We start from the raw sequence: 25,976 nt of genomic DNA, 5'->3' as shown, positions 1-25,976 counted from the left end.
GCCAAAAAGCTCAGTTTTTCAAATTTACTAAATGTCATGTCCCTCACGTGTTACTTATATTTTCAGAGATTCTCGATTATGAAATTCTAATATTCAGATATAGTCACATAATATACATAGGAAATTTGTATTGCAATTTCAGTCAGTTTGTGGGTACTTGAGGATAAGTTCACAAAATATACATATAGTAAATTTGTGTTTCAATGTCAGTCAGACCGTGGGTACTTGAGGATAAGGTCACAAAATATACATCAAACTATGATGCATCAGAGTTTAGTTTTAAAAAAAGGTCATACATCTATTTCATACTCGAATGACTCATTCAATCTTGATATGTTTTGCCACCTTGGAGGATGACAACTGAGTGGATTTATAGAATGGGCTTTGTAGGAGGTCCAAGTCTAGGTCAGACGACATTCTCTTGGTTGGAGTTACAACTTGAAGGTTGTTTGGATCATGGTCAGCAGTGGTAGATACAGACTACCCATGCAAGTTGCAAATTCACGATATATCATACTTATTAGTGTTATTAACTTTGAACCATAAACATTGTAAAAAAGGATGGATTCCACTCACAGATTCATGTTCAGAAATGTCATTGACATTGCACTTTCCTTTGTGTTCATCATAGTTCGAAACCTGGTAAATAACAGGTAAAATATAATTATTATCAATTTAGAAGAATCTTTTTTTTATTCAAACATGGATAGAACATTATATATTTTAACTTACAGTCTGCACCTCCAGTATTCCAAACTGATCAGAAATTGATTTTATCAAACTTGGATTTTCAGATAGTCTTATCACAGAGGATTGGTTGTAGGATGACTGCACTTTGACCCTTAAGGTCATTGTCCTTGCAAGGAGCATGTCAAGATTTAGAGGGAATGCTTTTGGATCATCTTCCCCTTCCTAAATACAAAAATAATGTATTGAATAAATGTATTGGTCAACTAACATGTCATTGTCTATTACTGAAAATAAATGAAGATATGTCAAAGGCTTACTGCAACCATCTGATTTCTAAGCTCGCATGCAGTTATTCCAATTATTTCAGCGCATTGGCGATCCCAAAAGACAAACCTTCCACTTCAATTTTGGTGAATAACCTTAATGTCCAATTTATACCTTAAAAGAAAAAAAATATTATAATGAGTAAAAGATTAAAAAAATTCAATTTCTAAATGAAAGTTATATAATGAAAAAGTTTTACCTTAGTGTAGAACTCATATTATATGTTCCACACTTACAGGTGAAGGGAACATCCTTAACCTCAGCCTTCTTAGTGCATTTTATACAACCATCATAATACCATCCTTGTTTCCCAACAATAAACATTGCCGTTGTTCCAACAGTAACACAAGTAATTTCATGCACATTAAAAACATTAGTTAGGAGATCACTCATAAGAAAAATAGTAACTACAACATAAATTTACCTCAGTTGATGTTAAGGCAGCAATTTTGGAGATAGTCTTAACCTCAGCCTCGTACATAAATTGGTCATCATCAGATAAATTAGAATACTGTGATAATTGGCTCAACGTGTCACAGGACAGACTGAGAGTTGAAAAATCTACATAAAAAATAGGAGGATATTAATATGATACATTAAATAAATACTAAAAATTTGAATATATACATAATTACATTGTACCTGTCTTTGTAGTTCTGAAAATCTGGAATTTCATCATTAATAAAAAATTTAGATTCACACCATGAATTGCTCACATTGGGTGGGTACTTACCTACAACAAAGTCAAGTTAAGTATTAGACAATTAATGAATTCTTATAGAAAAATTAGAAGATCTATAACAATAAATAATAACTTGTCCTTCCTTGACTCTCGCATGTGTCAATAGAATGATCATTTGTTCACCGATTGTTTGACAATTGTAAGAGTTAAAAAACTTCATAGCAAATGATTCCCATAGAGTACAGGTGATGATATCACACTGATTGAAAATTATAAGTAAAAACTTTGAATGAAATAAAAAACGTAAATAAGTAAGAAAAAACAAAATAGCATTTTTACTTATGTAGAATCTCTGAGATTCATAAAAACCTTCTTTAATTTTGCTTCAGTTTGAGAGTAAATCATCTTACCAACAGCTCCAATGATGTCTACCAAGATAAAAAAAACGTCTTAAGATAGGATAAATTAAATAAATAGTTGAGCAGAAATAATACATATTTTTTTAACCAAAAACTTACCTACTAACAAATCAGTTTCAAAGTTCCCAGCAAGAATTGCACCAAAGTTTTTAAAATTATATTCAAATAGGGAAATATCAGGAAAGTCCATTTCCTTCAGAGTTGTTCCAGAACTAAACAACATTCTATAGGCATGATCACACGCCTTAAATTGGAGATCATTGTGAATCACATTGAAATTGTGCATGACATACGTCTTATTTTCAACCAAATGTTCTCTCCATTGGATGAACTCATCCTTCTTAACATTGACTTGGATATTATCTCCCTAAATTAATTAAAAGAATTGAACATTATTAAACTATCAAATATATTGAAAATAGATATGACATATCATTACCTTACAATCCATCAATATCATTTCAAGATGTCCTGGTTTGGGTGGAAGTTGCACATACCAAATTTTAGTAATTCTAACACCAATCTTCCATAGGTGTTTTGAATCATTCAAATCCTTTATAAGCTCGAACGGGCGTGATATTGACATTAATATAACACAAACTAAATAATAATAATAATAAAAAGGATAAACAACATTTCAGTAAAACATATAGGAGCATAAGTTATTGAAACAATGATATTGTAGTAATGTAAAAAATGTTAAGGTTATTTTTTCAGAGGTGAGCATATAAGTATGCTACCACATATTATACAGACCTTGTTATTATAGAAGACATGTCTCTCTGCATAAAACTCAACTTTATCCATCACCAAGATATTCAAGAGTTTGATAATCAAACATGAAACATATAAAATTACAATACGAAAGAAATAACAGTAAATTACATATATCAATACAACATAAAATTACATAGAAAACATATCATTAAAGATGTCTATTAAACGTATGATTTTAACATCCATTACAAATAGAGAGTTACATACATTCAAATATTACAGTGAATTTGGTAATGGCAGAATATTATAATTGTTATGAGTACTTAGTTCAAAAATTATAATTTGAAAAAATGAACATCAAGGTACCATGGACATGCAGAGAGTCAATTTCATAACTTATATACTCTAATGAGACATTAAGATGGAAGGACGGAACGTAATCACTAAAAAAAATGGTTTAAAAGTTAATGTCATATAACAATAACAAATCTATCCTTTTATTATAGTCATGCAGACAACTCAGAAATGCCAAACTGTGTGAGACAATGTAAACTTTATCAACGACATAAACTAAAGAAGTCCTTACATACATATTAGAAACAACAAAAATTTAAACTTTGACTCCCAAACAAAATCTATACGGGAATGAAAACTCAAACAAAGTACCAAAGGAGACCCATTATTTCACAAAGTGATTGTAGTCATGCAGAGAACCCATAATGCCAAACTGTATGAGATAATATAAACTTTTTATCATCTTCAAAATGTGACATTTTAATAAATAAGTTTTCAGTGATGAACAATGTTAAGAGAAAAAAATGAGTGAAGTGATGAAATATGAACCATTGACGTTTTCAACAATGACAACTAAAGGTGAAAACTTTGAACTAAATAGCTTAGGTTATCATCAATAACAAAAATAGCTTATGTTATCTTATTCCCATATCTATAAATTTTTGGATTGGAAACCCTTTATCATCTTCAAAATGCGACATTTTTAAGAATTTTTTTCAGTGATGAACAATAAAAGGTTTGTGAACCATAGTTCATAGTGATGAGCATTATTAAGAGAAAAAAATGAACCATTAACGTTTTCAACAATGAGAACTAAAGGTGAAAACTTTGAACTAAATAACTTAGGCTATCATCGGTAACAAAATGGCTTTGAACTCTCTTATTCTTAGATCTGTAATTTTTTCGAATGGAAACCCATTTATCATCTTCAAAATGCGACATTTTTAAGAAATAAATTTCCAGTGATGACAATAAAAGGTTCGTGAACCATAGTTCACAGTGAAAACTAAAGGTGAAAACTTTGAACTAAATAGCTTAGGCTATCATCGGTAACAAAAATGGCTTTGAACTCTCTTATTCTCACATCTGTAATTTTTTTGAATGGAAACCCATTTATCATCTTCAAAATGTGACATTTTTAAGAAATAAATTTTCAGTGATGAAGCTTAAGTTACCTTAAGCAGATGAAGAAGGCTGAAATAGCTTAGCTTAGTGGAGGAGAAGAAGAAATGAAGAGGTGAAATGAAGAGGTGAAATGATGAGGTGAAATGAAGAAGTGAAATGATGAGGTGAAATGAAGTGGAGTACACGTGTGATAATATGAAGATGTGAAATGAAGAGGTGAATGAAGAAGAAATAAAGTGGAATACACGTCTGATATATACATAGAGAAATAATGACACTGATACACTAAAATGCCAAACGTTTTTTTTGTTTTGAATTTTTTATTCAAGTTTTTTACATTTTTACCCTCTTATAATCCAAGTGTCAATATTTGAGGAAGGCTTTCTTTGTAATACCATAAGCCCTTTCAATTCTTAAAGAGATAGTAGACTAGTGTGTATAGGTACTTCGTGTCTGTCAGTCAATATTGCATGATACTATGTATTTAATTTTTATAATTAGAATATATTTGTTGTATTCGGTGTACTTTATATTATAAGTTTTGTGTATTTATGATAATGTTTAGTGTAAGGTGAGATATGTGGTTAATTAATGAATTGGTGGTGATTAATTAAAATTATATGATTGTTGTAAAAATTAAATAATGCGAATGTCAAAATATGAAGTGAAAATTACACCATGTTTTAACTATAGAAATATAGATATAGATATAAAAGAATTAAAATAATGTTTAATGTATTCCATACAAACATTATAGCTGATTAATTTTATCAACATTTGCTATCTAGGTAACTAATTTGGGTTTTACAATTTTAAAGGATAAATTTGGTAGATAAAAAACAATTAAGCAACCAGTGTTCATTCACCAACAAGACAAGATGTTAATATAATGAGGTAAGATATTGTTGGATCTTAGAAAGATAAAAAAAATCAAGGGTCAGACACACGAAATATATTAGTTCCTTGTATATAAATCATATGAGAGGAGTGCACATCTGCTGTCCTACAAGTTATGTCATTGCATGTACTATATGTTCTTGTGATTAGTCGAAAAAAGAGTTAATTATTAATTAAACTTAAATATATGTTTTCAGCTAATCACAGACCAATGGTATATATAGTGGGGTGAGACAACATATATGCTCGTATATGAGAGATATTATACTAAGAAATATTAGTCTAGTAATATAATGACTACTAAAATACTATACATTTGGTCGTACCGAAAAAACATGGAGATACTATTAGTAATAATAAAACAATGGGTGTTGATTCTAAAAAGTAACTCGGTTCACAAAACAAATTCACAACCATTTGGGTTTTTTTCTTCTAATTAACTGGAAGCATTACGAGACTGAAACGAAGATCCATGGATCTAACTGGTTTTCAGAAAATGGAATCACAAGGTTCATCATCAGAAGATATCTCCACCGTAACCACTCTCCTTCCTCTAGCTTCCGATTCTCAGCAACACTATGTCTCCGAGCTTCTCTCCTTCACTCTCGATCGTCTCCACAAGGTTTTCTTCAATTTGCATCTCTTACACTAAATTTTCATTCTCCATTGTTTCATTATTTGTTCAATTCTTATTCCTATAAAATAATGAAATTAGGAACCTGAATTGCTTCGTGTTGATGCGGAACGGATCCGGAGGCAAATGCAAGAAGTGGCTGTAACTAATTACCGATCTTTCATTGCTGCTGCTGATACTTTGCTCACTATTCGTAACGAAGTCTCTTCTATTGACAAGCATCTTGAATCTATGGTAATTTCTAATGAGTTGTTGATTTTGTGATTTTAGATTTGATTTCAAGCAGATTAAATCCAAGGCGCAGGTTTACTTAGTATTGCAAATTTCATACTGTTTTTGGTCATTTGTTGCGTCGAACTCATAGAAGTAGCTATTGGTATTGAATTAGACAGTTATAATTAGATTTAAGCTGTAGCATTTAGTTAGGGTGTAGCTTTATGTTTTTTCTTTGATATGTGACACTCGGTACCTTGCATCCCGACTAATCTAAGTCCCTGAACTCCTTGCCACTGGGACTAACCGGAGTTAGTTAGGGTGCACCTTTTTCGCCCCTTAAGTGTAACAGGTAACAACAGCTGATATCACTTTTTGATCTGACTCTTAGAGTCCTACTTGGGCCTTGCCATGGCAAGAGGATGCTGGCACACATCGCATAATTGGTTTATATTTTAGAAGGAGCTTATTCCTTGAATTAGTTTTAGGTGTCTTAAGGAAATTGGAATTCTTAAGTGTGATTTCGAGGATCTCAAAAACTGTGCCATTTTTTTTAAACTGAATACTTTTTTAGTCTTGGTGAGGGTGAGCCTTGGTGCAACGATAAAGTTGTTTATCTTGCGACTTGGAGGTCATGAGTTCAAATCCTGGAAATAGTCTTTTCATTTGTGAGGATAAAATTGCGTACATCTACCCTCCCTAGACTTTATTAGGTGGGAGCCTCGTACATTGGACTGTCTTTTTACTTTTTTAGTCCGGGTAGTAAGTTAGGTGGTGAAATTTGTTTGAAGAGCAGTTTCATGAAGTTGTCTGAACTAGAAAGTTACATTCCTTAAGTTCTACTACATTAGGTGGGAGCCTCGTGCACTGGGCTGCCCTTTTACTTTTTTAGTCTAGGTAGTAAGTTTGGTGGTGAAATTTGTTTGGAGAGCAGTTTCATGAAGTTGTCTGAACTAGAAAGTTACACTCCTTAGAATTCTACTACATAGACCTGTGGATGCATAAAGGCACACATACATGCAATGATACAGTAGTAAGATAATTGGTAACAAAATTATGAGCCAATAGATGTATCAGCAGGCTGGCTTTGACAGTTCCTGGTTTTTCTGATTATAGAGTAATATAGATACATCTCTGCTAATGTTGCAAACAACCTTAGTACATGTTTCTCTCTATAAGAGTTTGTGTTTGATTTGTTGGACTTTAAGATGTGGAAGTTCTTAGAAGTTAGAACTACCACGGCTGAAATGTTATCCTACCAGGTGGGGCTGACTTCATGGATCATTTGTTGCTATTGGCCTTTATCAAAAACCAAGTCCTGGAACTGCCTGATATTTTTATCCATACAAATTATATGGTTAACACAAGTCGTCCTTCTGTCTCTATATGGAATACATTGTTTGCCATTTTGATGATGCTGGCAGTGTGGCCAAGGCCTTTGGGTCAACTTTTCGTGGCTTTGGTGGTTTTTATGGAAGGAAAGAGGTCAATTTTTACTGCAAGTGTACAATCTATGCTAGTATTGGTGCACTTTGTTGGAGTGTAATGCTCATATTTTTAATAACATTTCATTTGCTCAAAAGCTGATTTTGGGATAAGATTAGATGATTGGATTCTTTCAATTTTGTTTTTTTCTTCTCTTTTTAGAGGATCTCTTACCCTCTAAATTTCTTGTAACCCTCTCCCCTTTGTGTTATTGAATTTCTATTTGTGTGTGTATTTAAACATCATTCTGGCATCCTTTTTCCTTTGCAGATAAATGAGATCCCAAAACTGACTTCTGGATGCACCGAGTTCATAGAATCTGCAGAACAAATTTTGGAAAAGAGGAAAATGAACCAAACAATGCTAGCCAACCATAGCACTTTGCTTGACTTGCTAGAAATTCCTCAACTCATGGACACGTATGTTAAAAAGATAAATTCTTTGGCTCTCTTGTTTGTTGTCAAATTTTGACGTAGTAATGACCTGACATGCTGTATGCCAAACACACTCTTTCTGAGAAGCTTTGTACTTTTTTATGTTTTTGCAGATGTGTACGGAATGGGAATTACGATGAAGCCTTAGATTTGGAAGCATTTGTTGGTAAACTTTCAACTATGCATCCAAAGTAAGTTATATACCTCTTCCAGATGTTTAACTGTAATTTATGTTGTAGAATTTTGTTCTTCCCTCTGTATTCTGAGAAAATGCTTATTGAAGTTTTCCCCACCTTTTTACTAAATGTTTCCCCCCGAAAAGGTTACCAGTTATTCAAGCCTTGGCTGGTGAAGTTAGGCTGACTACCCAATCACTTCTTTCTCAGCTTCTTCAGAAACTTCGCTCAAATATTCAGGTTCTTGCACTGATAATATTTAATATAATAACAAATGTCACTAAAGTCATCTGGAAATGTGTTTGGATATCTACTTTCCTATTAATTTGTTTCCTTTGCTAGTTACCTGAATGTCTGCGCATTATTGGATATTTACGGCGAATTGGAGCATTTAGTGAGTATGGAATGCGTTTGCTGGTGAGGTTCAATGTTCCCCCGTAGAATTTGCGTTTTCCCTTGTTGATTGTATTTTACTTTTAAATTTTCAGATTGGTTGCAGCTCCTTGCTACTTCTTGTTTTCTTTCTGCTTCTATCTGACTAAGGCAGTTTTTTATTGTCAGTTCTTAAGATGCCGAGAGGCATGGCTTACTGGTATACTTGAGGACCTGGACCAGGCAAATCCATATGAATACTTGAAAGGGATGATTAATTGTCACAGAATGCATCTTTTTGACGTTGTTAATCAATACCGAGCAATATTTGCCGATGACACCTCAGGAAGTGAGGAAAATTATGATGGTGGGCTTCTTTTTAGTTGGGCAATGCATCAAATTACCTCACACCTTCAAACTCTGAAAGTTATGCTTCCAAAGATAACTGAAGGTGGATCACTGTCAAATATTTTAGATCAGTGCATGGTGAGCTTTTTCCATCACACTGCACTACACTTGTGATTTTGAAATTATAAGTTATCATAGTAATTGTGTAGACTTAAAACAGGTGGTTCAGAAATGTGGGTTATATTAATGTTGATGCTAATTAATTTCTAGAACCCCCTCTCTCCCGGAAAAAAAGTGTGTGGCTGCCATGCCTGTGGAAAATAGGAAAAACTTATGATGATCTGCTTAGTATGGTGAAAATGCATTTAGCTGTATATTTAATTTATATTACAAACATAACATTTTTCTACTTTCTTATTTTGTTTTGACAGTACTGTGCCATGGGACTTGGTTGGGTTGGACTGGATTTTCGAGGCTTGCTCCCATCACTCTTTGAAGAGTAAAACATGTTCCTTTTTATGATTTATTCAGGTTAAATCATTGTTAAAGCATGTTATAATATATGGGATGGCTTCTTTGCAGGGCAGTTCTAAACTTATTCTCCAAAAATATGGGTACTGCAGTAGAGAATTTTCAGGTAATTGCAGTGAGGTTTAAATATCAAACATGATAGTTGCCTGAAATTGATTTTATGCATTGTAATTCTCATTCACTCAAACAAGTCAAAGTCCTGGGGATCCTTTTCTTTCTTCTCCTCAGGAAGTTGCATAAACCATGTACTCATGTAGTGATTAAATAATTGATTTGTGCTCAGTTGGTCTTGGATTCACATCGGTGGGTTCCCCTGCCAGCAGTTGGCTTTTCTGCAAATACTGTTCGTGAAGAAAGTCAGGAAGATGTCACTCCACCCTCTTATTTGATGGAGCATCCACCTCTTGCCGTATTCATCAATGGTAAATCTAGTTTTCTCTATATTTCTTTAAGAAATTGCTTGTTCATTTTCTTTTTCCTATCTTAAATCACAAATTATTGTAGCACATCCACGTTGACACCCTCATTTTAATAAGAAAAGAATATAAAATTGGGTTAAGATCTGTTTTTTTTGGGTACTACCAACAGTATCTCTTCACCCTATGGGTAAGGAACTAATCCCCTTTCAAGGTACGTGACTGCCCTTCCTAACAAGTCTCTCTCTCTCAGGAATCGAACCCTTGACCTTTTGGTCATCCTGGGAATCTAACAGGGCTTTACACCACTATACCAACGCCTTATTGATAGGTTAAGATCGGTTGACAGTAGTGTAAATAAAATCAACTTTGCACCTGAATGATTTATTTTTCTAACAATTTTTCAACTGTTTGATTGACAATGTTATCAGGCTCATAAAATTCAACAGTTGGATTAATTTCTAACGCCTTTGGCAATGCACTCCATTGCAATGTTTTAAAATTAATTTATAATATTTTTAAACCAAAAAAAAACCATATGACTACATACTAAGTGTTGTTCAAAATTTGAAATTTGATGTGCAGTATCTCATATCAATAAGCTAAAACTCAACAGTTGGATTAATCAACACCAATTTCTATAAGTTATTGAGTGGTCTGAATCTTTTAATTTTTACATCAATTTTAACTCCTAACGGCTAAAGACTAAATAGGATGACCAAAATTATACATTTTATCTCAAAACTCGGGAGATGGAGGTGAAAGAAGCTTTGAAAAAGATGAAGAAGACAAAGCAGTCGAACCAGATAATATACCTATGAAAGCCTCAAAAGTTCTAGGAGAACTGGGTGTTAGTTGGCATCAGTGTATCAAATTGCGGACCGCATCACGTGATGTGGCCGCAATATTGCGGTGACCGCCGTAACCGCATCATGCTGCAATTGCAGTGTGATACCGATTCACAGTGATGCGACTGCAACAGACCGCAATGCAACCGCATTAGACTGCATTTGGACCGCATCAATGTCAAAAATATGTTTTTACTCAAAATAATTCACACCGCAACGGCCGCAATCCGCATCACAACGGCCGCAATGACCGCAATCACAGTATCCGTTACTGCAATCGCAATTTAAAACACTGGTTGACACACAAAATTGTTTAATGAGATTATGACGTCTAAGAATATATCGGACGGGTGGAATAGAAATGTTTTAATCCCTATTTATAAGAATAAGGAGATATACAGAATTGTGCCAACTATAAGTGGTTAAGCTAATAATGAAGTTGCTGGGGAAGATATTTGAGCAGAGGTTGAGACAACTTGCATGTATAATTGAAAATTGAATTGGTTTTATATGGGGGAGGTTGACCATAGAGGCTATATACTTACTACAACGATTGATAAAGAGATACCGAAGGACTCAAACATGGTTTTCATTGATTTGGAGAATGCTTATGATAAAGTGCCTAGAGAGGTATTATGAAAAGCTCTATAGAAGAAAGAAATTTGGATTGTCTAAATTCGAGTAATCAAGGATATGCATGATGGGATGAAGATCGACATGATAATACTAGATGGGGTTGTATAGGATTTCCTTATTGCTCTAGGACTACACCAAGGGCCAACAACATTGAGCCCATACTTATTTACATTAGTCTTGGATGTGCTTACCGAACATATATAAGAATAGATCACACAATGCATGCTTTTTGCGGATGATTTTGTCCTAGTTGGAAACTCGAGAGAGAAATTAAATGAGAAGTTAGAAATGTGAGACACGTTTTAGAAGCACATGACTTTCATATAAGTCGAAGTAAGATGAAGTATATGGAATGTAAGTTTAGCAAGGTGTGGACAAACCCTACATAGAGGTAAAGATTGAAGATCATGTCATGCCACAAGTCACTAGATTTAAGTATCTTTGGTCAATCATACAATACAATGGAGAAATTGACGGAGATATAAACTATAAGATTCAAGCGAGGTGATGAAATTGTAAAGTGCTTCATGTGTCATATGTGATAGAAATGTGCCACTCAAATTTATGAGGAAATTTAACCGCTCAACTATAAAGGTCCGCAATGTTGCATGAGATGAGACTGAATGTTCGAATATACAATGTCAACAAGAGAATAAGTTACATGTAGCAAAGATGAGAATCTTGTGTTGGATTAGTGAACTCATTAGATAAGATTGATTAGAAATAAATGCACGAGGGAGAAAGTTGGAGTATCTCCTATAGTAGAAAAGATGGCAAATCACGTATTAAGATGTTTGGACATGTGTGGAGGAGATCGTTAAAAGTCCCAATAAGGAGAGTAGATCAAATAGATGTTCACTCAATTTCTTGAGACAAATGGAGGCCAAAGAGAAATCAATGCTTTGTTAGTATAATAATATTATTGTTTCATTCGTTTTATGAATGTGACCCACATAGTGGGACTAATGTTTGCTTGTTAAATGTTAATGGGAGCACATATTCATGGTTGATGAGTTCTTTTTGTAGGAAGTTTCGGGAATGACACTTAAATGCTTGCTGCCAGTTACTTTATGCCATAATGATTTAATGGATGCCTCATTGCTTATTCCTCCTTCCTCTATTCAAGCCTCTTATCCATTTGCATTGATATATCTTTGGTGGCTGCAGGTGTATCGGCTGCAATGAATGAGCTACGCCCGTGCGCCCCGATAAGTCTAAAACATGTACTTGCCCAAGAATTGATCAAGGGATTACAGGCTGTTTCTGATTCATTGTTACTGTACAATACAACTCGGGTTCTCAGAGCTAACGAATCAGGACTCTTCCTCTCACTCTGCCGGGCATTTATAGAGGTATTTTATATCTGCAACACAATAGAACTTGATTGTTGTTTCTATTTTGAGCTGCTGATCTGCAGTTCTTGATAAATGACTCTATATGGATTACCTTTGTAGCACCAATACTTCAAAATGGTTGTCTTATTGGTATCCAATACTATTGTATCATATATTTTGATACTTTTAAATACTTTCCGTCTATATACCTTTCAGTTATTTATTAATTTTCGTCAATTTCAATATCTGTATCTGTGCTTCCTGGCTGATTAGTGAATTCATTTTATAGGTGGCTTATCCTCATTGCGCAACATGTTTTGGGCGTTGCTATCCCGGCGGAGCAACTCTTATTATGGATGCAAAGAATTTGTATGATGGAATAAGCCGCCTATTGGAGGCCTCCTCTGCAAGAGAAGTTCCAAAACCAGTGAATAATGGAGAAGCCAAGAGCGTAGCTGACAATGGTGAAGTGCCAACAATGGAAAACGGTGAAACGCCTACAGCAACTGAATCTGAAGCCATCAATGCTGATGGGGCGAACAAAGGTGCTACTACTTCAGAGACAAACGAGGAAGACACTAATACTGAAAAACTGCTTGAATAGTGACATTTTAGTGAACACATTGATGTATTTTATTTCTTAAAATATTGCTCCCTGTTTCAGTTTTTTATAAGTCTGTTTTCCTTATTCATTGTATTTTTTTTAAGGGGTGTCTTCAGCTGTAATTATATTGTTGGAAACTTGCATCAAATGAGTAGTTCATAGAAAGTACTGATTGTGTTGGAAGATAGGAGAAGAGAATTTTGACACAGGTTACTTGTTAATGTTGTCATATTGCATGATTAATGACAGATGTTATACGTTCAACTTGCATGAGTAATGACAGATATATAATTTCAGATCTTGATGACTTGTGTTTTCTTCACATTAAAGATGAAAAAGGAAAATTCTTGATGAACGACAAAGGTCTATACTTTTCATATCAGATTAATTTAAAAGTTGTTTTTTCATAGATCAATGATAATATTTAAACAGAATATTTTTATATATTTGAGTTAATTCATCCGAAAGTTCATTAATATTAAATGAGTGAAAATTAGTCGGAGTTCAACTTTGCTTGAAATTTATCTCAAACTAATCCATTATTGAGCCTGATTTACTAGTTTCCTAGCCTAATAAAATCATAACAGGAGTACAACCTACGGGAGAGAGAAATATTGGCTTTTAGGTTATTAAATTTATTGCTAGGGTATAAACTATCGACGAGTTAAGTGTAATTGTCCCCAAACATCCTTGATGCAGGGATGGCAACCAGGAGGTTAGATAATATTTTCCCATTTTCAAACCCGTAATATTTGTAAATAACCATATGAATATTTAACGAATTTTTAATTTTAATTATATATTTATATAATTTATAATAATCAATATGTAAAAATAATTAGTTGAATAATAAAATATTTATATAATAACTTTATGATTATAGTTGAATAATTATAATTTATTATGAAATAATAATAAAATATTAAAATAATAATATATAAAAAATTAATTAAAAAATAAATCTATAAATATGTGAATATACACCTGATGTGTATTATACAACTCCTGGATAAACTATTATTTTGGGTAGCTTGTATGTGTTTTTTATATCCTTATCCCTTGATGACACATAAAGTAAAGGGTAAAAAGGGAGAAAGCTTAAGTAAAATGGTGGAGTGAACAATCCAAGTGTGATTCACTTATTTGTCATTACCCGCTCACCATATCACAAACCGCCCTCTCTCTCTCTCTGTGATTGTCTTCTTCCCTCTAACGCAATCCAAGATCTCACCACTCTCCCAAACCAAACCCTAATCCACACACTTCAATCTCTCTCAAAAGGTTTCAACTTCCTCATTCTCTTTTCAAATTTCTACATCTCACTCATTCCATCTTTGTTTGTTTTAATCGTTTCCCCCTTTTTCCTTCAACTCTCCTAGATCGATTTATGATGTGGGAATTGTCTGGTTTATATGCTCTGTGCGAAATATCTTAGCATTTTTTTTACTATTGCGTTGTTCTATCAGATCTTCTCTTTTAGGCTTATATGTTTAATTGGATTTTCTTCTGCTCTAGTGATTTGCATAATACTAATTGTTTTTCATGTGTGTATTATATTATTTTATTTACAGTTACCTAATGGTCTTAATGGAGCTGTGGACTTTATAATATATATGGACTATGGTACCTTGAAATACTTTTCGTTATGTTTGGTTGATTGAGTAGAAAATTGAACAGAAGGAAAATGATTTTTACAAAAGTTATATATTCATTCAATTTTTTATGTTATATTCTGCAAGTATAAAGTTATTTTTCATGTTTTTCCTCCTTTGTACTTTTCACATACTTAATGGATGATGTGATATCCCATAGATATCTGATTTCTGATATGTTTCGTTTTGTTGTGTTCTTTTTTCTGCTAGTAGTTTTCTATTTCACCCTGGTGATGATATTTTATTAGATTGGGGGTTGTTTTGGATTGCATGCATTGAATAATTGGACTGATCATTCAAATGCTATTGATTCATGCTTCTCCACCTTTAACAGATAAACGGAATATGTAATACACACTGTACTATAGCTAGTTGTTGTTCGATGTCTTAGCTTATCTTCATGTAACACTTTTAATGAGCCATTCATCATGATGCACTGAATCCATGTAAATTGTCAAACAGAGTTTTATGTGACATTATTAATATAGTAGTATTTCAAGTTTGATTTGTAGAATGCAAAACGAATTAATGTGATATTTTTCTTTGCAGCTTGCAATCATGGCTGGGGTGGCACCTGAAGGATCACAATATGATACTCGTCAATTTGACTCTAAGATGAATGAGCTGTAAGTGTTTTATCCTTTCTGAAAATGGTTGAAACACACCAGTGTTGTTCTTTTCCTTTCTCCATATTAGTGGGACCATATTATTGTCGTTCCGTAATGCACACCTTTGATGTCTATAGTTATATGATCATTTTTTATTTAATGTATTGATTGACAGACTTGCTGCTGATGGGCAAGATTTCTTTACTTCTTATGACGAAGTTCATGACAGTTTTGACGCAATGGGGTTGCAGGAGAATCTTCTGAGGGGTATTTATGCATATGGTATGTCCATTAACACATGAATGTACTGTAGTTCCTTTTAGCCTGCCATTTTATGGAACCAATTAGCTATCAGGTGTGGCTCTATGTTGTACCAACTAGCAAAGGCAGGACCATCACCCCTTCAATTATAATAATTTTCACATTGACCATCCTTTTATTTTTGTTTGAGCCTATGCTGCACAAAAAGGGTTCACGCGTACGGAATTTTCTTGAAAACTAGAGTACGGGTACATCTATATAGTATACACACATATGATAAAGCATAACAAAATTGCAAAAATAAAAACACGAATTGAAGAGGAGGTCAAAACAAAGCAAATTGACAGTAGAAAGAACTTAACATGTCCAAAATGACAATAAATTTGTGTCATCATTCTCAGAAAATCAACAGAAAAGGGAGGCCATAACAGTAAATTGAAAGAAAATCAAATACAGAGCGCAGACTCAGCAGAGGGAGACCTTCGTCTTCTATTCCCTCGTGTTTGTTGTGATTCGGCTTCCAACCTTCATGTTCTTCGTCATTTTCCTCTTCGAATCTTCCTTCGTCTAAAACATTGTCGTCTTCCTTTTTGTCAAGTTCGGCACACTGTACCTGTTCCCAGTTCGTTTTTGGTTGTTCATGGGTACGAACTGGGTATGTACCCATCACGAACATGTGCCCACTGGGTGGGTTTTCACGCCCATTTCATCATACCAGTGCAACCCACTTTTAGCTATATGCCACTGTTAGCAATTCTATATCCTGTTTGAGAACTTTGGTTTTTATTATTTTTATTTACATTGAATAAGAGATTGACATTGGTTTATATTAAAAACACTTGCGCTTTTCATCATCTTGAATACTTGCCTTCTCTATTTTTTATTTTTACTAATTACTGAGTGTTCTTCCATGACAAATTGGACAACTATGTTGTGTAACTTCTGAAAAGGTTTTGAGAAGCCTTCCGCAATTCAACAAAGGGGAATTGTTCCTTTCTGCAAGGGACTTGATGTAATTCAGCAAGCACAATCTGGAACTGGAAAAACCGCTACATTTTGCTCTGGAGTTTTGCAGCAGCTTGATTACAGCCTTGTTGAATGCCAGGGACTGGTTCTTGCTCCCACTCGTGAACTTGCACAACAAATTGAGAAGGTCATGCGAGCACTCGGTGACTATCTTGGTGTCAAGGTTCATGCTTGTGTGGGTGGGACCAGTGTTCGTGAAGATCAGCGTATTCTTTCAAGTGGGGTCCATGTTGTTGTCGGTACCCCTGGTCGTGTATTTGATATGCTGCGTAGAAATTCCTTGCGTGCTGATCATATTAAAATGTTTGTGTTGGACGAGGCAGATGAGATGCTTTCTCGGGGTTTCAAGGATCAGGTTCTTTCCCTTTACTACTGTTCAATGCTTTTATTTGAATGTTTAGCAGATTTATAGATAATGGGATGTAATGGCTACTATTAAGCTCATTTCTATATATGTAAAACAGTGTATATATTTCATGCAACTTCTCTGGGCCTTTGAGGCAGTTTGAAATATATCTCAGCCCTTGCATCCTTCACCTAATATAGTCAGCTGCAATCTGTTAGCTTGTTGAAAAAAATATATTAATAAGTGACTATTTGAAACTGAAAATATTAGGAGGTTGAGGTGGTGTGACATTTATCCATCACCTTTTCAGTTTCTTCGCGTGTCATTTTTTCGTCTACATATTTTGCTGCATATTTTTAAAAATAGTACATTTTACTATTTGAGATGTTATTTTTAATAAAATAAAATTTTCTGTGATTAAGTGTTAGCTTTTTATGTTCTTACAGGCAGGAAGCTGCAATAACAGAGTATTGCTGGCTATTAAAATTTTACTTTTTGCATTGTGGTATGCACTAGTAGTTAATATGCATGCTCCATTAAGAAAATAAGACAAAAAGTATAGAAATAATTTCAACTTGATCTGCCTGTCTTGTCGTTTGTTTTTCCTCCTGACTTGTTACCTTCTGGTGTTTCCCTCTTCAGATCTATGACATTTTTCAGCTGCTACCACCAAAGATACAGGTTGGGGTTTTCTCTGCCACAATGCCACCTGAGGCCCTAGAGATCACAAGGAAGTTCATGAATAAACCCGTGAGGATTCTGGTAAAACGTGATGAGCTTACCCTGGAGGGTATCAAGCAATTTCATGTCAATGTTGAGAAGGAGGAATGGAAACTCGAGACACTTTGTGATCTCTATGAGACTTTGGCAATTACCCAGAGTGTTATCTTTGTGAACACTAGACGCAAGGTCGATTGGCTGACAGACAAGATGAGAAGTCGTGATCATACAGTTTCTGCCACCCATGGTGATATGGATCAGAACACTAGGGATATCATCATGAGGGAATTCCGTTCTGGATCTTCCCGTGTTCTTATCACCACAGATCTTTTGGCTCGTGGTATTGATGTCCAGCAAGTCTCACTTGTCATTAACTATGATCTGCCTACTCAGCCAGAGAACTATCTCCATCGAATTGGTCGTAGTGGTCGGTTTGGGAGAAAGGGTGTTGCTATAAACTTCGTGACCAAGGATGACGACAGGATGCTGGTTGACATCCAAAAGTTTTATAATGTGGTGATTGAGGAGCTGCCAGCCAATGTTGCTGATCTCCTTTAGTTTGCTTTCTGCTTCATCAGAATGCATCTATTATGAAGGCTGCAATTAACGTTTTATTTATCGTTCTAGGGCCTCTCTCAAGCATGACTTGAAATTGCCCCATGTTGGGGGGATTAAGATTTTGTGCATTTGAAATTGGCTTTCTATCTAATTTTGGGTCCATCAGAGAGTGTTATTACAAATTTTGTGACTTTGTTTTGTACCTCTCGTGTCTTAAGCAAAGATTGCTGAGTGCTGTTATTAGCTTTGGATTTTTAAATACTTCAAAGTTTTCTTTAATATCTGTGTGGTGTGTGTGTAGAGTTGGAACTCGTTAAACTTTTCTGGTGGCAGCATATACTGGACTTGTGCCCCATTTGCCACCCTGTTAAAGTTATTCATTCTTACATATTATCATGCATTAAAGTTTTGGGTGAGGTTCCTCTAAAGCGTAACTTGAAGAGAGTGAAGTCCCACCAATTTTGATAAGGTTTTCATGTAGATTTATAATTTGAGGTGTAATAATGCCCCTAATCATTGTATCATATCTAATGCTCTATATTAGTGCACAATATCCTCTAAAGTGCAACACTTATGAGGAGTCTTATCAGTTCTAATATAGATGTGAAAACTCTACTGGCTGGTTGAAACTGAAAATCGCTCTCCATATTGGGACAATGTAAAAATTATATTTATTATGTAATCATATTAGTCAAAATTAGTAAAAAATTGATCATACTGATTGACTTTATTTAAATTGTTTTGGTCATATAAGATATTTTTTTGTTTAAAATTACATTTTTTTTTATTAAAGTGACTTATTTTTTTACTAAAATGTTGTCACTGAAGATTAAACACACTATTATCTTTATTTATACTTGTTAAGTTTGGTCTACTATAAAAACAAAAGGTATAAGTAAAAATATTTGTATATATCCATTAAACTATTATACTATCTTATCAGTGATATTATGTGTAATATTAATAACTCTAATAAATCTAATATATTGTTGATGGATGCTTTCCTCCCCTTTTTGCACATGGTCACACCTCTATTCTTTTTCTGTGAAACCTGTGCCACTTCTTTTGTGTACATCTTTTTTGGGTGTGATTAACTTGCAAATTGTAAGTTAGTTTGCATCCAAGCAAACTATTGGATAACCGTTAGATGGAAAGAGCATTAATCTGAGCCGTTAAATTTGTGGTCGGTTCCCCATTATATATAAAAGTTGGTATGGTACATGACGAGTTCAATATAGTACAAAAGTCGGTATGACACATGACAACTTCAATATAGTACAGAAGTCCTGACGGATTCTGAAGTTGAAGTCGTTTTTGTCCAAAATGACTTCATGATTAAAGTCGTTATCAGAAAACACGATTTTAGAAAATAACAAATTACACAACAACCTAACTGGTAAAAGACATTTTGTATCTTGGTGAACTTGAGTTCAATTCTCATGTTCTTCATTTTTCATTTGCTTTCTATACCTCAGAATCCGTGAACTTGGTGAACTTGAACTTGGTGAACTTGGACGGATTAAAGTCGCCATTTTTCATTTGCTATCTTGGTGAACTTGGACGAAAACGATTTCAACCTCAGAATCCGTCCCCTTCTAAACCGACTTCTATACTATATTAAAGTCATATTGTACCATACCGATTTCTATATGTTAGGGGTAACCAGTGACAAATTTAACAGTTCAAATTAATGTTCTTTCCATCCAACGGTTGTCCAAAGAGTTAGTCGCACCCATCTTTTTTTGTTTAGAATTATTTGCCAGGTTCATCCTCTTTGTCAAATTATCAGCCAAAAGTGAGGTATGCCATTTTTTTCTCTATTACCTCCTATATGTTAAAATGACGAAATGGCGAAATGGAAAGCTGGGTTGGAGTTAGGGATAGCAAAATGGGCTTGGCCCGACGGGCCAGCCCTTTCGGATAGGTGTTTTTAGCGGGCCGGGCTGAGGGTTTTAGCCCAAAATCTCGTATTCAATCCATTTTAGAAGCTCGTTTTTTGACGGATCATGGAGGGTCAGGCCGGGCTGGCCCGGAGGGCCAACATTAAGATTAAAGTTCATTTGTCTATCATGTTGCTCATTGCAATTAAGATTAAACTTTTACAATTTTAACTTATGTTTAGATGTTTAAGCATATAATTCTTCTTTCTCTTTGCAAAATGAATATTTAATATCTCATTATGTACTTATCTATTATATTCACTCTTATCCAATTATTGTACTTGTTATAAGATAAATGTGGAGTTTCACTGACAATTAGGGGTATTTGAATCAAATTTAAATATTTAATTAATTAAAATGGAAAATTGGAAACTCAAATAGAACTACTGATTTTGATTCCTTTTGGAAAATTAATTGAATTCGTCTGGGTTTTAATTTATATTTTTAATGTAGTCGAATTCAAATTAAATTGAGTAATATATATACTTTATTGTGATTGATTTATAATATAATAGTTTTGATTCTTATACACTTTTTAAAACTTAGGAGTTATAAGCTCTATTATGAACTAGAAGTCTAAAAGTTTAAGACTATAGTGGTTTATTGTTTAGAATTTACAAGTTTTGTACTAATGCAATATGTTATTATGAGATTGTGTCTTTTGTTTGTGTTTTTTTGTTTTAAAGGACATTTATGAATTGTTTGAATTATTTATTTTTGTCTAAAAGCTTTAACGTGTGTTTTGAAAAAAAAAACAAAATGGGTCAGCCCGTCGGCCTGCCAGCCCTGCCAAATATGAGTCGGGCTGACATTTTGAGCCCTTTTAACAATAATGATCGGGCCGGGCCAGCCCATATTCTGAAGGGCCAAAGGCGAGTCAGGCCAAGCTAGCCCGTATTGCCACCCCTAGTTGGAGTACATGAGGTCACACCTGCTGCACAGTATATCACATTATATTATTTATTTTTTATTATTCAGAAAAATAAAATATTAATCAAATATATATTAGCTTTATATTTTATAACAAATGAGAATAAATTGATATATAAAATAATATACATTTTAGGATAAAGAATGTTGAGAGATAGTGTATGAGCCATGGTACTGGTATAGTGGTACAATAGTTCAACCGGTGATTCAGTAATTAAATCGCATGCCGTTAAATCGAACCTACCTACTTATATTTATATATATAAAAACTTAGAACAAAAAAATTCCAAATAGGTAGATACTCAAATTTATAATCCATATTTATAATCTACTCAAAATTCACATAACCAAACAACTTTAAGTCTTTAACAAATTCAAAGTCTAAATTACAAAACATATATTAATCCAAAAGTATCCTTAACAACCGCAAAATATAAATAAATGACACAAGTTCATAACTCACTCTACAAAACAAAAAATTTGGAGTTTTAATATTTAACACAAATGAGTCAAAGTTGTCTCATATCGATATTATATTTTTCCACCAAATCTTATTTTCAGACACTACTACAAGATTACACCAATGTCACTGAGATTACAAACGATTGTTAGGAACCAAAAAGTGTAATCTATGTATGCCTTGGAAGCATGTGCCTTGAAGTGTTGAAGAAAGGTTGAGAAAATGGGTTACCTTGTAATGGATTTTTAAGCTTTTAAGTTTTTTTTTCAAAAAAAAAAATATATGTGTATAAACCGGCCGGTTTAGTAAAATACTGGCCGGTTCACCAATTTTGACCGGTTTTGATACTTGACCGGTTCAACACCTGTACCGTACTGGTTAGGGGTCTGGTTCACCAGTTTTCCGGTTGAACCGGCCGGTACGAAATGAATTTTACAACATAATGAGCTAATCCTTCAATTACTTTATATTTGGAGAAAAAGATGTATATTCTAATAACGTAATAGTTTCTTACACTGTCACTGTATCATTCTCTATTCATTTTTAATCATAGTTGACTTTTAAATTAAAGTAATGCTAATATAAATGATACATTGACTCTGTCTAATTTTTTACACCATCGGTACATACATATTACCCTCTTATATTTAATCATCGTAATTTTACTTTGAAGAGTGAGATGGTTCAACAAAGTTGATCCATAAGATCATTCTCGTTTATGAATCATATGTGAATAGTGAACTTTTTTTGCATAAATATATTCTCATAAAAAATGCATTTTCATTAAAAAGGTCTTATGTTATACAATGCCAGAACAAAAAAACTCATCACCAGAATAAAATTCAGCACCAAAAAAATACAATGTCATCCTTCACCCCCTCCCCCATAATTTTTCCTAGCAATTCATGACTCTACGTTCTTTCCATTTCCCCAGTAAGTGGAATGTTTTTCGTTAAAAAATTGCTAACGAATGAGAGAAATGGATAAAAAATGGAGACAAGAAAACATAAAGGATCTCTACACGTTATACATTATCTAGCACCACTAAGTATTTTAAATTTAAATATGCTATCACTTTCAAAAAATTATAATCATAGTCTTTAGTCAACTTTTACATACCAACTTGTAAAATTGATCATTGAAGTTGAAAATTTTGCCGTGAAAAGGGATTTTCCCTTTTGCGGTGCGTGCAAACTTCAGTTCCAGACAAGTCAAAAGCAAAACCCTCGAAATTTTAAAACTTTGCCAAGAACACAATAATTCCACTAAACACTCCATCTAGACAAGAAATAAAACATTGAAAAATGTTACTTGTCTATTAGCACAGCTCAATAAGCTTCATATCTTTACTACTAATAAACCAACCAAATATATTCGTCTAGTAAGCCCTTACTTTTCTCAATACATCATGTTAAAAGTTAAATATTTGAATTTATGATACAATACTTATTGGAAGGAACAACTACACATGTCTAATTTAATTTTTTATCTATATGGTAAAAGAATACTCTTAGTTATACCGATATATATATAAGAAGTGACTCAGTGAGAACAATACACTATTATAATTATCATATGATTAATAATTAACCTTTAATCTCAATCACCAATAATTAATCATAAAACCTAAATTTATTGTTATCACAAGAGGACCTATATATATATATACATTAGAGGATTGTTATTGCAAATCAATTCTCCACCAAAAGTATATATATATATATTATATAAATATAAAGAAAGTACAAATAAAAATTTAAAGTGAAACTAAGCCAGCCAATGTCCAACCTAACAATGATAATTGGACCCCACATTACAACTTCCCTTCTAATAAAAAAGGCCTCAACCTTGAACAAAGACAAAGATACTTCAATCTTCTTCTTACCTAGCCAATTTCCATGGAGGACCACAACAGATCAAGGTCCTATGGAAATGACCAAATGATGCAGATAGATAACTATTATGGAGCATCTAAACCTTATGATATCAGGTCTTACAGTGCTTCCCATGCACAAACTCAAATGGGTCCTAGTGACTTGAAGTTGAAGAAAGGAAAAAGCATGTCCAAGTCTTGGAGCAGTTTGGCTGATCCTGAGTTTCAAAGGAAGAAGAGAATTGCTAGCTATAAGATGTATTCTGTGGAGGGTAAGGTCAAAGGTACCTTGAGGAAGAGTTTTAAGTGGCTTAAGGTTAAGTATACACAAATGGTTTATGATTGGTGGTGATTTTTGTTTTATATTTTAGAGTGTTGTTTTGTTCTTTGTTTTTGTTTAGAATTGTGTTTACAAATTTGAGTTTTCTGATGTTGAGGAGAATTGTTTATTGATAGCCAAGGCTTTTGTTTATATATTTGATTGATTGTTATATATGACTTTGTGATATATGTGCTGCTGTTTCTATTTAATTAGACTTCATTACTCTTGCAAGCTTTTGTTGATAGATTAGTTTTGCAAAACAAAATAGGTTCACTCGAACAGAGATCTCTAGTGATAAAGCATGTTCCAAATCATGTCCCGCACCAATGATAATAAAACAAAAATAGAAGAAAAAATAAGTAATAATTAATTTTTTTAATTAATATGACATGTTTTCATTGGTGTAACACATAGTTTGAGACAATAATTTGATTATTTGCTTCCCATGCCCCTACCCTCAGTCAGGCTATATTGTGCAAAATGCAATATTGCTGTTCAATTGAATAAAGGTTTGTCATAAATACTGAATAGTTTGTTTTTATTATGACTGATTCTGTAACATAGAATTCTATCTTAACCGGAAGGGGATCACCTGTCTCATTTGGTGTCCTATTTGGTGTCTCCATCTAATCAGAGAATTTTATTTGATTAAAAATAAAATTTAAATAACATAAATTAATATTTTTACGCTATTCTATAATCTTTCATTGGATTGGTACATGGGGACAGGAATTTTTGGGGACAGAGGATCCCATCCTATCTTAACCTAACTTGTTTTCAGAAACTAATTGCAGAGTAAAGCTTATATGATAAGCTTCACTTTGTTATACAATTGTTGTATTGACACCTATAGATGTAAAACTATGCAATCAATAAAATACTACTTCAACCTTATCTTATATATGGTATCAGATCCAACTTGGGTAGCCAGCTTTTTTCTCTTGATCCATCATGACCACTGAACATTTGATAATACCATTGACACAAACCCTTCTACTCCACTCATTGAATTAACCTTTGCTTCAAACCTTCCCGTCAAAATAAGTGGTAAAATCTACCCACATGGTATAAATAGATCATACATATGTTAAATGCCAATAATCCAAAAGACTGTGTTACTCGTGATGCCCCTGATTATATGGTATGTGCGTATTATGATACTCGTTCTACGATCATAAATTATTATTATAGATATCCATTGTGAGTATTTTTTAGAGTAGATACAAGTGGATGTTTTTTTAATCATTGTGCTTGAGTCTAAGAAATGAGATTGTAAGCATTGCAAAGAAGTTAATTTTTGAAACTGTTTGGACAAGTTTGTTTGGGTTGAGCTGGGCTAGTCATAACCTAACTGATTTTAAGCTTCATAAAACTGAATGAGACTTCAGGAGATAGAAGTTGTTAATTTTATACTTAATTTTAAGGAGATAAATGTTATATTATTATATCGTGAGAAATAAAAATGTTATATCACATTATTTCTTTCCTTTACATTTGATGTACTTCTCTCTCCATATCTTAACCCCATAAAACCATACCTCTATTTTTTGGACTTGAAAAAATCATATGATCACTCTCACCTAAAAACCATACATAGATAAAAATAATAACTACTTTGTTGTTGCATGCTTAGATATTTGTATATAGATAGAATATAATTATTATTATATATAGGTAAAATGGTTGTTAATTTATTTAATTTTGGTCGAGTTTAGACTCAAATAACTGAAGTTGTAGAAGTAAATAGTTATGGTCTAATGTAGGATGTGATCACCTGTCTCCATTCTTATCATACTTAGTGTCCTTATCCAATAAAAAAATCTTATTTAATTAAAAGAAATAATAGAAATTAATATTTGTATATATTTTTATGACTTTTGATTAACTTGATACATGGAGACATGATTTTCTTAGGATAGAAAATCATTGTCAAATGTAAAAGGAAAAGGTAATACTCCGAATAATATTGCAACATGGGATGTTTCTATAATCTCATTACTAACAAGCAGCAAATTGTGATATTCAAAAGTGCTTGATGTATTTAGCCACAACTAGTAAGAAGTTAAGAAATATATTATTTTGTTTGTGATATATACTAAAT

The 25,976-nt window shown here is 33.3% G+C and overlaps 3 protein-coding genes across 3 annotated transcripts; all 3 read left to right on the top strand.

Annotated features, from left to right (window-relative positions):
• LOC109343261 (conserved oligomeric Golgi complex subunit 8) lies at positions 5,540-13,436 on the top strand. Its single transcript, XM_019581481.1, has 12 exons — positions 5,540-5,770; positions 5,864-6,016; positions 7,751-7,899; positions 8,028-8,105; positions 8,237-8,330; positions 8,433-8,507; positions 8,652-8,948; positions 9,242-9,309; positions 9,393-9,447; positions 9,625-9,763; positions 12,409-12,593; positions 12,865-13,436. The coding sequence occupies exons 1-12, from the start codon at positions 5,621-5,623 to the stop codon at positions 13,177-13,179; spliced, it is 1,758 nt and encodes a 585-aa protein (XP_019437026.1). The 5' UTR covers positions 5,540-5,620; the 3' UTR covers positions 13,180-13,436.
• Positions 14,318-18,712, top strand: LOC109343260 (eukaryotic initiation factor 4A-15-like). Its single transcript, XM_019581480.1, has 5 exons — positions 14,318-14,460; positions 15,381-15,457; positions 15,615-15,721; positions 16,651-17,081; positions 17,715-18,712. The coding sequence occupies exons 2-5, from the start codon at positions 15,390-15,392 to the stop codon at positions 18,348-18,350; spliced, it is 1,242 nt and encodes a 413-aa protein (XP_019437025.1). The 5' UTR covers positions 14,318-14,460; positions 15,381-15,389; the 3' UTR covers positions 18,351-18,712.
• On the top strand, positions 23,498-24,156 carry LOC109342552. Its single transcript, XM_019580519.1, has one exon. The coding sequence runs from the start codon at positions 23,579-23,581 to the stop codon at positions 23,903-23,905; it is 327 nt and encodes a 108-aa protein (XP_019436064.1). The 5' UTR covers positions 23,498-23,578; the 3' UTR covers positions 23,906-24,156.

The sequence above is a fragment of the Lupinus angustifolius genome, chromosome LG03, assembly GCF_001865875.1.
Source record: "Lupinus angustifolius cultivar Tanjil chromosome LG03, LupAngTanjil_v1.0, whole genome shotgun sequence".
Taxonomy (NCBI): domain Eukaryota; kingdom Viridiplantae; phylum Streptophyta; class Magnoliopsida; order Fabales; family Fabaceae; genus Lupinus; species Lupinus angustifolius.
The sequence above is the reverse complement of the archived record's forward strand: the minus strand, read 5'-3'. Positions and strand labels throughout refer to the sequence as shown.